General features: G+C 54.1%; 1 protein-coding gene across 1 annotated transcript; it reads left to right on the top strand.

The window, feature by feature from the left end:
- Positions 1-390: 390 nt before the first annotated feature.
- Positions 391-10,615, top strand: OTOP2 (otopetrin 2). Its single transcript, XM_050764291.1, has 7 exons — positions 391-451; positions 722-1,067; positions 1,678-1,814; positions 3,320-3,378; positions 3,761-3,894; positions 6,713-7,587; positions 10,081-10,615. Exons 2-7 carry the CDS (start codon positions 755-757, stop codon positions 10,249-10,251), a joined length of 1,689 nt encoding a protein of 562 aa, XP_050620248.1. The 5' UTR covers positions 391-451; positions 722-754; the 3' UTR covers positions 10,252-10,615.
- The last annotated feature ends 1,165 nt before the right edge of the window (positions 10,616-11,780 follow it).

Genomic DNA, 11,780 nt, shown 5'->3' with positions numbered 1-11,780 from the left:
GGAGCACAGGATTCAGGGTGCGTCGCGGCTGGAGGGCGTCAGGGTGCCCGCGGGCTTTTGGGACGTCTCTTGAGCTTAGCTCTCGGGGCTCTGGGCGCCTGGAATGCTGCACGCCAGGGCGCGGTGGGCACCGGGGGCGGGGTGCCCTCTGGGTGCCTCAGTGCGGGGCCGCGCCCGAGCCTGGCCGCACCGGGGTGACGGAGTGGGGTCGCCTCTCAAAGGGTAAATATGAATCTTGCCTTATCTGGCTCCTGCGGGCTCTTCCCTAAATTCACCTTGGAGAAAGATGGATCATGTGAGCGGGACTGAGAGCTTTATGGAGCCGAACTCCCGCAGCTGTAAATCACCCTGTCCGCCTGGGTATAAAGCGCCTGTCCATCCCGGCGTGGGAGAGAGGAGACGTTCACCGTCCCCTGACCCCCAGCTCAGCGCCGGCTCCAGGCCCAGCCAGGTGGGTGCCCCGGGCCAAAGGGCAGTCGGACTTGGGGAGTGGGGACCTTGGAGGGGTCCAACCGGGTGCTGCCGCTTCTCCTTTCTTTCTTCCTGTCCAGCGAGAGGGGCAGGTTCCGTGTTTTCTCTTCCCCTTTCCCAGCGCTTCCTCCAGCACCTGAAGCCCCCACCCTGCGGGTCAGGAACTCCCTAGTCCCCAAATCTAGGGATGAGATGGGGGAAAGAGAGCTGTCGGGGTTGACCTGGAGTTTTATCCGCTCCTCCCCGACAGTAATCCCTCTAGCCTTCTCCAGTCGCCCCCGCCATGTCCGAGGAGCTGGCCCCGGGCCCCAAGGAGAGCCCCCCGGCGCCGCGGGCGGGCCCCAGGGAGGTGTGGAAGAAGGGCGGCCGCCTGCTGTCCGTGCTGCTGGCCGCGAACGTGCTGCTCCTCGCCTGCACGCTCATCAGCGGCGGAGCCTTCAACAAGGTGGCCGTGTACGACACCGACGTGTTCGCGCTGCTCACTACGATGATGCTGCTGGCAATGCTCTGGATCCTCTTCTACCTCCTCCGAACCGTGCGCTGCCCCTGCGCGGTACCCTACCGGGACGCGCACGCTGGCCCCATCTGGCTCCGAGGTGCCAGGGGAGGTGGGGGCGAGGTGGGGTGGGCACAGCAGGGAGCTGCAGGCTAGGGCTCTCACAGGAGTTGCAGAGCCCAGGGTGACATATAAGGGTGAGAGTTTGCCTAGAGAGGACCAGGAGGACCGGAGGGTGAGGTGGGCTGCAGTTAAGGATAAAGAGGAAGGGAAGGGGTCCTGGGGAAGGGATAAATAGAGGGATGGGGTGGGACCTCTTTGTCCCCTGGTCTGAAGATTGGAGAAGGCTGGCTAAGGGAGGGCCTTTGATGGAGAGCAGGAACCAGAAGACAGCAGTCACTGAAAGAGCCCAGCCAGGGCCCTTTGCGGTATCCACACAGCCCCAAAGAGACGGGGGCTTGGTAGCAGGTCCATCCATCCACCCACTCAGTCATACACTCACCCTTCCATCCACCCATTCACCTTTCAGTCTGTCTATACACCTATCCACCTATCCTCCCACCCTCCCCACTGATCCATCCAACAGTGCTCTCACTCACTTGTCCACCCACCCATCTAGCTTCCCATCCTCAGGGCCTGTCCTCAGCTGGGCAGGTCTTCTCTCCTGCCTCTCTGATCTACCACCACCACCCACTCGCCCTGGTTCTCAGGTGGACTGGTGCTGTTTGGTATCTGCACCCTCATCATGGATATCTTCAAGACCGGCTACTACTCCAGTTTCTTTGAGTGCCAGTCAGCCATAAAGATCCTGCACCCTGTCATCCAGGCTGTGTTTGTCATCATCCAGGTAAGTGTCGCTGTGTGGAAGAAAGGAGCTAACACTTGGCCATTGGAAAGGACCCAACAAGGGGTCGGAGACCTGAGCTCCACCCGCCTCGTATCCTGAGCTATTAAGTAAACTGGGGACAGGGCTGTAGAGAGCATCACAGGAGTCCATCAATGCGGAAACACCTCATAATGAAGTAATATCCCAACGTGAGCTCCCACTTGGAGCTCTGCAATGTTATTTCAACTTAAGCAGTGCCAGTAATTAACACCTAGGAGGTGTGAGCTGTGACAGCCAGCCCTGTCTCCTAGAACCTGGCCTGCCCTCCTTGGGTACCCGTAGGGGGCTTCTGTATCAGTCCAGGCTCCTGCCAGCTTGGTCCCTCTGTTCTGTATTTGTTTGGAAAGTAGGGTAGCCTGTAACTGGGATTTCTCAAACATTCGTTTTGTGGTGGTTGTTGCATAAACAATACTTTGAAAGATCTTCTGATTGAGCTGAGACGGGACTGGGCTTAGATGGGATCAGAACAGCCCCCAGCCCTCTATCATGACCAAAATGGCGTCATGGATGATGTCCTCCCCAGAAACATCACCCCTGCTGCCCAGGTTTTCACAGTTCAGCACACGTGTGGTTGTGGCACTTATGTAGCTTTAGTCTTTCATATTTTATGGGTTTGAAGAATACTCAGATAAAATGAAAATATAGATATCCCCACATCACCAAATGCCATAGCAGGGATTCACAGGCAGCCAGACGGTAGCAAGGCCTGGTATGGCGACAGAGGAAGAGGATGAGCAGGGGATGTTGTCAAAAGAAGGTGAGAAGTCCACAGAGGCTCCTTCCACCCTGAGCAAGACCTAACCTGAGGCTGGCCTTGCTCCCAGGAAAAAAAAAAAAACTAGGTAGTCAGAAATCTACTTGACCCCCACCTCCACACAAAATAAACCCCACCACGGGCAGGGTTTTACATGTGATGTTTTGCAAACCTTTAAAGAATGGAGAACCACTATTTTATACAAACTGTGTCAGAATAGAAAGAGACAGTGTTCCCCACCTCATTTTTTTTCTTTTTCCTTTTTTTTTTTTTTTTTTTTTGAGATGGAGTCTCACTCTGTCGCCCAGGCTGGAGTGCAGTGGCACAATCTTGGCTCACTGCAAACTCCGCCTCCCGGGTTCAAGCGATTCTCCTGCCTCAGCCTCCCGAGTAGCTGGGATTACAGGTGCATACCACCACACCCAGATAATTTTTTTGTTTTTTTAGTAGAGATGGGGTTTTACCATGTTGGCCAGGCTGGTCTCAAGCTCCTGACCTCCAATGATCCACCTGCCTCGGCCTCCCAAAGTGCTGGGATTACAGGTGTGAGCCACCGCACCCAGCCCCTGCCTCATTTTGTGAAGCTAAAATGAACCTGATGACTCGGTGTAAGGTTCCTCAGGTGGAGAGAACAAGATGGCATGGGCATGGGTGCACTGGAGTTTTGTCCATCTATGGAGTAAATGACTCTCACCAATGTCTCTCAATACAGACCTACTTCCTCTGGGTCTCCGCTAAAGACTGCGTTCACGTCCACCTGAATCTGACCCGGTGAGAGCTGCAGCTCCATGCCTGTGCCCAGTATGCTGGTGTTCACCTTGCAGGAGAGATTCGGGCTTTCCACCCCGGAGCAGGGCCTCTCTTTATGTCCCCTGGGTGGGGTTGCAGCCCAGGCCTCCTTGCTTTGTCAGGCTGACTTCCACTACTTTGTGGGGCCCTTTCTCCCAGGGGAGGGAGTGGTGGTGGCCCCCGGGAAAATCTCCTAGCCCTGTCTTGGGTGTCATACCAGCCAGGCTGTGTTCCTAGCAAAATCAGCTTCCCTGTTCACACAGGCCTGGCTGCTTTCTCATTTCTCAACACCAGCTTTCAGTATTGCTCCCCAACCTGCCAAAGGGTCACAGGCTTCTTTGTCCCTGCCCCCAACCCCAAACAGGTGTGGTCTCATGTTCACACTCACCACCAACCTGGCCATCTGGATGGCGGCCGTGGTGGATGAATCTGTGCACCAATCCCACTCCTACAGCAGTTCTCACAGCAACGCCAGCCACGCCCATCTCGCCTCTGACCGTGAGTTTCCCCTTAATGCTGGCCCTGTGGCTACCAGGCCTTGGGCTGGGTGCTTTGTGAGTTTGTAACGTCAGTCTCCCATGAGGGCATGGAGGCAAAGGAGAGAGCCAAGGACCTCCTCCTGCTGCAGGATCTACCTCTGCAGGATAGGTGTAGGTGACCCCAGAAGGGAAGTATCGGGGCACCCTTTTATCCTTGAAGCTGCAGCCCAGGCCCCCCGTCCAGTCTCCATCCCACCAGGAAGGACCCAGGACCAGGAGCAGTGGTTCATGCTTGTATTCTCAGCACTTTGGGAGGCCAAGGCAGGTGAATTGCTTGAGCTCAGGAGTTCGAGACCAGCCTAGGCAAGATGATGAAACCCCATCTCTACAAAAAATTAGCTGGGTGTGGTGGTGCATGCCTGGGGTCCCAGCTACTGTGGGAGGCTGAGGTGGGAGGATCGCTTGAGCCTGGGAGGTCGAGACTGCAGTGAGCTGTGATTGCGCCACTGCACTCCAACCTCGGTGACAGAGTGAGACCCTGTTTCAAAAAAAAAAAAAAAAAGACAGAGAGAGACCAGACCCAGAATCCAGGAAGAAAGGGCAAGAGTGATCAAGCTGGGAAAGGCAGAAGGGAGGCAGAGTGGTTCTTTGGTGCAAGCATGGATCAGATGGGAGAGCCCGGGGAGGAGGAGAAGGTGAAAAATAATCATGGCCCTGTGGCTACCAGGCCTTGGGCTGGGTGCTTTGTGAGTTAATGTTAATGGTGACAATTTACTGAGGTCTGTATGTCAGGCACTGTGCTGAGTGTTTTAAACACCGCATTTAACCATCAAGACTTCCCTGTGGGCCGGGCGCGGTGGCTCAAGCCTGTAATCCCAGCACTTTGGGAGGCCGAGACGGGCGGATCACGAGGTCAGGAGATCAAGACCATCCTGGCTAACACGGTGAAACCCCGTCTCTACTAAAAAATACAAAAAACTAGCCGGGCGTGGTGGCGGGTGCCTGTAGTCCCAGCTACTTGGGAGGCTGAGGCAGGAGAATGGCGTGAACCCGGGAGGCGGAGCTTGCAGTGAGCTGAGATCCGGCCATTGCACTCCAGCCTGGGCGGCAGAGCGAGACTCTGTCTCAAAAAAAAAAAAAAAGACTTCCCTGTGAAATGGGTACTCTCCCCATTCCCATGCATAGGTGCAGAAACTAGGGCAGAGAGAGCTTAAGTAACTCACCCAAGGTCTAGCACTAGCGTTCATATCCATCTTTGTTTTTAACCAATATGCTAAACTAGGGAGGAACGGGATCCAGTCTCCAGTCTTCATTCTCTGGACTTCTCTAGGGTCCCCCAATAGCCAGGACCAGACAAGATAACTAAGACATGCATGCTCCTAGCATGGGAAGGTCCAGCAACAAAAAGCATGGCCCCCACCCTCAGGGAGACCCCAGCCCAGCGAGCCTTACAAAGGACCACCCTGAACAAAGAGGACTCCTGAGGGTGCAAAACCAAACCAGGGAGATGATGGACTTCACGTGGGGGCCTGCAGACTGGAGAGAGAGGCCTGCCGGAGAAGTGCCTGTCCCAGGCAGTCAGAAGTCAGGCAGTTTGCATCCACTCTGCATTTACAAGTCACGTCACCACGTTGAGCTTCAGTTTCTTCATCTGCAAAACCAGCAGGGCTAGTTCTTAGGATGAAAAGAGACATTTGCCAAAGCCCAGAGTATCCTACAAATACATTCTGGAGTCAAGTCAAGACTCCCTTCCATGTGGTACAAACAAAAGTAATGGGAGGTCATGGTGGAGACTTGGGCACAGCAGCTGGCTTTCTGGGCTGATTCAGATGGTGGGGAGAGCCGTGAGGAAGCTTGAACTTTAGAGGTTCCCAAGAGCCACTTTCTCTCTCAGGGAGCCAGAGCAGGAAGGGATGGAAGGAATGGAGTGAGGTAAAGTGAGCAGCCCTGGGGTTCAGACTGTTTCTTTGTTTTGTTTTGTTTTGTTTTGTTTTGTTTTGTTTTTGAGACAGAGTCTTGCTTTGTTGCCCAGGCTGGAGTGCAGTGGCGCGATCTCGGCTCACTGCAACCTCTGCCTCCTGGGTTCAAGCAATTCTCCTGCCTCAGCCTACCATATAGCTGGGACTACAGGTGCATGCCACCATGCCTAGCTAATTTTTGTATTTTTGGTAGAGACGGGATTTCACCATGTTGGTGAGGCTGGTCTCAAACCCCTGACCTCAGGTGATCCGCCCACCTTGGCCTCCCAAAGTGTTGGGATTACAGGTGTAAGCCACTGCACCTGGCCTAGACTGTTCTTACTGAGCACTGATGTATCCCAGTCTCTGGCACACAGTAGGTGCTCAAGAAATGTTTGTGAAGTGAAGAAGTGTGCCATGCCCTGTGAAGGCATGAGGGATACCATGGTGAATATAGCAGGCGTGAAAGACAGGGACCCTGCCCTTAACAAAGGTCACAGGCTAGGTTGGGCGTGGTGGCTCACACCTGTAATCCCAGCATTTTGGGAGGCTGAGGCAAGTGGATCACTTGAGGTCAGGAGTTCGAGACCAGCCTGGCCAACATGGCGAAACCCTGTCTCTACTAAAAATACAAAAATTAGCAGGGCGTGGTGGCAGGCGCCTATAATCCCAGCTACTTGGGAGGCTGAGGCAGGAGAATGGCTTGAACCCGGGAGGCGGAGCTTGCAGTGAGCCAAGATCACGTCATTGCACTCCAACCCGAGCAACAAGAGTGAAACTCCATCTCAAAACAAAACAAAAAGGGTCACAGGCTAGGGGTGAGACCTCTCTAGGAAGGTGGGAGGGCAGTCCAGCCCTGTGTCTCTCTCTCCACGACAGAGCGTGCGGGCAACCCAGTCGGAGGAGACTCCTGCCTCTGCAGCACGGCTGTCTGCCAGATCTTCCAGCAGGGGTACTTCTACCTCTATCCCTTCAACATCGAGTACAGCCTCTTCGCCTCCACCATGCTGTACGTCATGTGGAAGAATGTGGGCAGATTCCTGGCCTCCGCCCCTGGCCACAGCCACACCCCATCCCCTCTCAGCCTCTTCCGGGAGACCTTTTTTGCTGGCCCGGTTCTGGGCCTGCTGCTCTTTGTGGTAGGACTGGCTGTCTTCATCATCTATGAGGTTCAAGTGGGCGGGGGCGGGGGCCGCACCCGGCAGGCCCTGGTCATCTACTACAGCTTCAACATTGTCTGCTTGGGACTTACGACCTTGGTCAGCCTGAGTGGCTCCATCATCTACCGTTTTGACCGCCGGGCCATGGACCACCATAAGAACCCCACGCGCACCCTGGACGTGGCCCTGCTGATGGGTGCCGCCCTGGGTCAGTACGCCATCTCCTACTACTCCATCGTGGCCGTGGTGGCGGGCACACCCCAGGACCTGCTGGCAGGGCTCGACCTCACCCATGCGCTGCTCATGATTGCCCAGCACACCTTCCAGAACATATTTATCATCGAGAGCCTTCACCGAGGACCGCCCGGGGCTGAGCCTCACAGTACCCCCACCAAGGAACCTTGCCAAAACCTCACCTTCACCAACCTGGATGCCTTCCACACCTTGCCTGCCTGCCCACCCACCCCCAGGCTGGTTAGCCCCAGCCCCGCAGACCAGCGAGAAGCAGTGGCCATCATCTCAGCCCCCAGAAGCCAATGGAGACGCCGGTGCCTAAGAGACATTTCTCTGTTTCTCCTGCTCTGCAATGTCATCGTGAGTAGCTGGGGCAAGAAAGGGTGGGCTTGGGAGATGAGGCTGAGGAAGGATGCTCTTGCAGGCTTAAGCCCTTAGCCTCCTCTGTCTTGCCCCCAGCCCGCCTGAGAATCTTACAGCTCTCTAGGAAAGGAGCAGGTTCAGAGGAGGCCAGCTGTAGCTTTGGGGCAAATGGCATCTCAGGGCACACAGAGGAAATGAAATCCTAACATTCTGGCATCTAGGCAGCAGGTGGAGCTGGAGGGGTCACAGGGAAGGTTGACACAGGGGCTGGGCAGAGGTGAGAGGGAGCTGAGAGCTGATGTGGAAGGCGGGGTCCTCACCCCCCAGTGGGAGGTGTGACTGCTCCTGGGAACTTGTGACCTGCCTGCTTCTCAGAATAATTGGAGCAGCCTCAGGAAGTAGCGGAGACCAGTGTAAGTGTGAGCGGTCTGTTAGCAGAGTGAAGTGGGAAGGAGGGTGTCTACAACAGCCACCCCCTCCCCAGTGACTCAGCGAAGATTAAGAGCAACAGACTTGGCCGGGCACAGTGGCTCACGCCTGTAATCTCAGCACTTTGGGAGGCTGAGACAGGCAGATGACTTGAGGTCAGGAGTTCGAGACTAGCCTGGCCAACATGGTAAAACCCCATCTCCACTAAAAATACAAAAATTAGCCAGGCATGGTGGTGTGCGTGCCTATAATCTCAGCTACTCGGGAGGCTGAGGCAAGGAAATTGCTTGAACCCAGGAGGCGGAGGTTGCAGTGAGTTGAGATTGCACCACTGCACTCTTGCCTGGGCAACAGAGTGAGACTCTGTCAAAAAAAGAAAAGCAACAGACTTCACCCAATACAGATATGTTCTCTGTATAGAAGTACCCCAGGGCAGAAACACTGGTAATGAAAGTACATCCCAACAGGGAAATGCTCCTGGTGTTTCTAGTACAACCCAAGACAGAAGTGGCCCAGTGGGGGGCTTATTATTACCTCTGATATAGAAACATGTACCTATGTGGGTACATCTCAAAGAGAAAAAAAAAATTTTTTTTTTGAGACGGAGTCTTGCTGTGTCGCCCAGGCTGGTGTGCAGTGGTGTGATCTCAGCTCACTGCAAGCCCCGCATCCTGGGTTCACACCATTCTCCTGTCTCAGTTTCCCAAGTAGCTGGGACTACAGGTGCCCACCACCACACCCAGCTAATTTTTTGTATTTTCAGTGGAGACAGGGGGGTTCACCGTGTTAGCCAGGATGGTCTCGATCTCCTGACCTCGAGATCTGCCCGCCTCAGCCTCCCAAGGTCCTGGGATTACAGGCGTGAGCCACCGCACCCGGCCAAGAAAAAAACACTTCTAATGAAGTTTCACTCAATAGAAAAACAATCCTTTCAGCTATAACCTCCAATAGAAAAATATCCCTAATACAGAAAATTACTTAATGTGGGTATATCCCAGTACAGAGCAAGAGCACCACAGTGAATTGTACCCCATGAAATTCTACCTGCATGAGGTACACCAGCGGCCCTAAGAGTCATTCTTAGTGAGGTCCCACTCTGAAGGACCATCCACCAGGTCATGGGCCCCACAGGTGTGGGATGTTGCCATGCAGGAGCCTTCCAACACAATCAATTTCACTTCAAAAAAAACGTGGTCATCAGTTTCTGACCCTACCAGTAGACTCATTAAGGCCCAGACCTCGGCATGTCTTGGACCGGCTTTGGTGCCTGCCCCCTGCCCTCTGGCCCCACCCCCACCTTCCACCCAGGCCTGGCTTATAGGCTAGGGGCCACCTTCTGGGAGGCTATTCTTGGTCCAGGTATCTGAGCCTAAATCACCTCCAGTAGCAGCTTCTCCATCTCCTTCATTTTATAGGATGGAACAGGCTCAGAGGGGACTGTGATGTGCCCAAGGATGAAGTTAATCAGGGGTAGGGGTGGGGCTAGCCTAGAAACCTTTGTTCTTTGCTTCTTACCCACACCTGAACCTTCTGAGCTCATAGCCAGAGAGGAAGCAGGATTCCAACTTCCACCTTCTCCCACTCCTAGGAAGGGAGAAGGGGATAAGGGGAGAGCTGGAGGGCAGAGCTCAGGGAGGGCTGGGGTGGGGTGGCCTTCTGTCTGAACCTCAAACTCCCTGCCCTGAGCCTATCTGATTCTGCCACCCCCACCCGTGTGCACACAACCCCCCAGGACAGAGCTGCTGATTTTGCTGCTCGTACCTCTTCTTCTAGTGAAACCTCTTCTCCCCTCCCTGATCGCACACTGAGGCCCTGCTAACATTTTGGAAGAGGCGATCACAGGTGGACTCCTAGCCTGGGGATGGCAAATTCAGTGGGGCTTACTTCCTGAGCCCCTTAGAGAGTGCCAGGTCCTGTCCAAAATGCTAGAGCTGCCCATTCATGGACACCCAGCCCTCCCTGTCCACCAAGCTAGAAAGATGGGCCCCCATCTAGCCACAGCCCAGCAAAGCCCACAGCATCATCCAGACCAGCTCCTGAAATGCTCCTCTCTCCACACAGCTGTGGATCATGCCTGCCTTCGGGGCCCGCCCTCACTTCAGCAACACAGTGGAGGTGGATTTCTACGGTTACTCCCTCTGGGCAGCCATCGTCAACATCTGCCTCCCTTTCGGCATCTTCTACCGCATGCACGCCGTCTCCAGCCTGCTGGAGGTCTACGTGCTGTCCTGAGGCCTGCAACAGACGTGGGGGGCAGGAAGAGGGGGCTCAGCTCATGTGCCCACTCAGATACCCTCTGGAAATGAATCCCAGCTGGTGCCATATGACAGTCCATTTCCTGCTGGTCCCAGAGTGGAATTTTCACAAAAGTTATTTTTCCAGGTTCAATTTTTAAATCACAATCAGGACAGGCCCATCCACCCCAGTATGACCGTGGGGCATGAGGTGACTGGGGAAGGGAGACCTCTCTTGGCAGCATTGCTAGGACCCAATGAGATCTGGAAGTGCCGGCTCTGGCTCCCTCTCTAATCCCATCCTGTGGCCTGGCCAGTGCACTGCCTGGAGCTGGAAACCAATAAACCTGTGATTTGGCCCCGTCCCCACTGTTTGTCTCTGTTGTCCCATCTGAGGTGGTCACAGGAGAGGATCTTGGGAGTCAGAGCGGGAAGGGCCCCTGGAGATTTTCAGATCTCAAGCTTTGCAGTGTAGTGAGCAAACTCCAAGTGACAGACTAGCTACAGAGTGGGTGACTGGAGTTCCGAAACTGTCATCTTCCTCTTCCCTTTATCTCCAAGCGACATACTTTTTTTTTTTTGAGACCGTATCTCATTTTTTTGCCCAGGCTGGAGTGCAGAAAGCTCACTGCAACCTTAACCTCCTGGATTCAAGAGACCCTCCCACCTCAGCCTCCTGAGTAGCTGGAACTACAGCTACTACTGCCACCACGCCTGGCTAAATTTTCTGTGTGTGTGTGTGTGTGTGTGTGTGTGTGTAGATGGGGGTCTCATTGTGTTGCACAGTCTGGTCTTGAACTCCTGGGCTCAAGTGATCCTCCCGCCTCAGCCTCCCAAAGTGCTGGGATTTCAGGCATGAGCCACAGCACCCAACCTAATCATTCTTTTCGTGTGTGTGTCCCATGACACAAGAAAGTTTAGGAAGCAGCGACATAGTCGCTGCTGCATTTTACCAAGAAGGAAGCTAAGGCCCAGAGAGGTAAAGTGACTTCCCCAAGGTCACACAGCTGCAAAAAGTCCAGAGCCTTTCTGCTAAGAACAATAATTTTGAAACTTTGTTTTCAAGCAGAACATTTTTTTCCCTTCAAATAAAATATTACAGGAACCTAACTTTATAACATAGATACAGGCCGGGTGCGATGCCTCATGCCTGTAATCCCAGCACTTTGGGAGGCCGAGGCAGGCAGATCACTTCAGATCAGGAGTTCGAGACTAGCCTGGCCAACATGGCAAAACCCTGTTTCTACTAAAAATTACAAAAATTAGCCAGGCATGGTGGCATGTGCCTGTAATCCCAGCTACTCAGAAGGCTGAGGCAGGAGAATCACTTGAACCCAGGAGGCAAAAGTTGCAGTGAGCCAAGATCATGCCACTGCACTCTAGCCTGGGAGTCAGAGCAAGACTCTGTCTCAAAAAAAAAAGAAAAGAAAAAAAATATATATAGAGAGAGAGAGAGAGAGGGCAGTTCTAGTTTAAAAGGAGTTGGGAGTCTCAGATCCTCACCACGTGGGCCTCCCCTGACCTCCC

This window comes from Macaca thibetana, chromosome 16 (assembly GCF_024542745.1).
Source record: "Macaca thibetana thibetana isolate TM-01 chromosome 16, ASM2454274v1, whole genome shotgun sequence".
NCBI classification, from domain to species: domain Eukaryota; kingdom Metazoa; phylum Chordata; class Mammalia; order Primates; family Cercopithecidae; genus Macaca; species Macaca thibetana.
The sequence above is the reverse complement of the archived record's forward strand: the minus strand, read 5'-3'. Positions and strand labels throughout refer to the sequence as shown.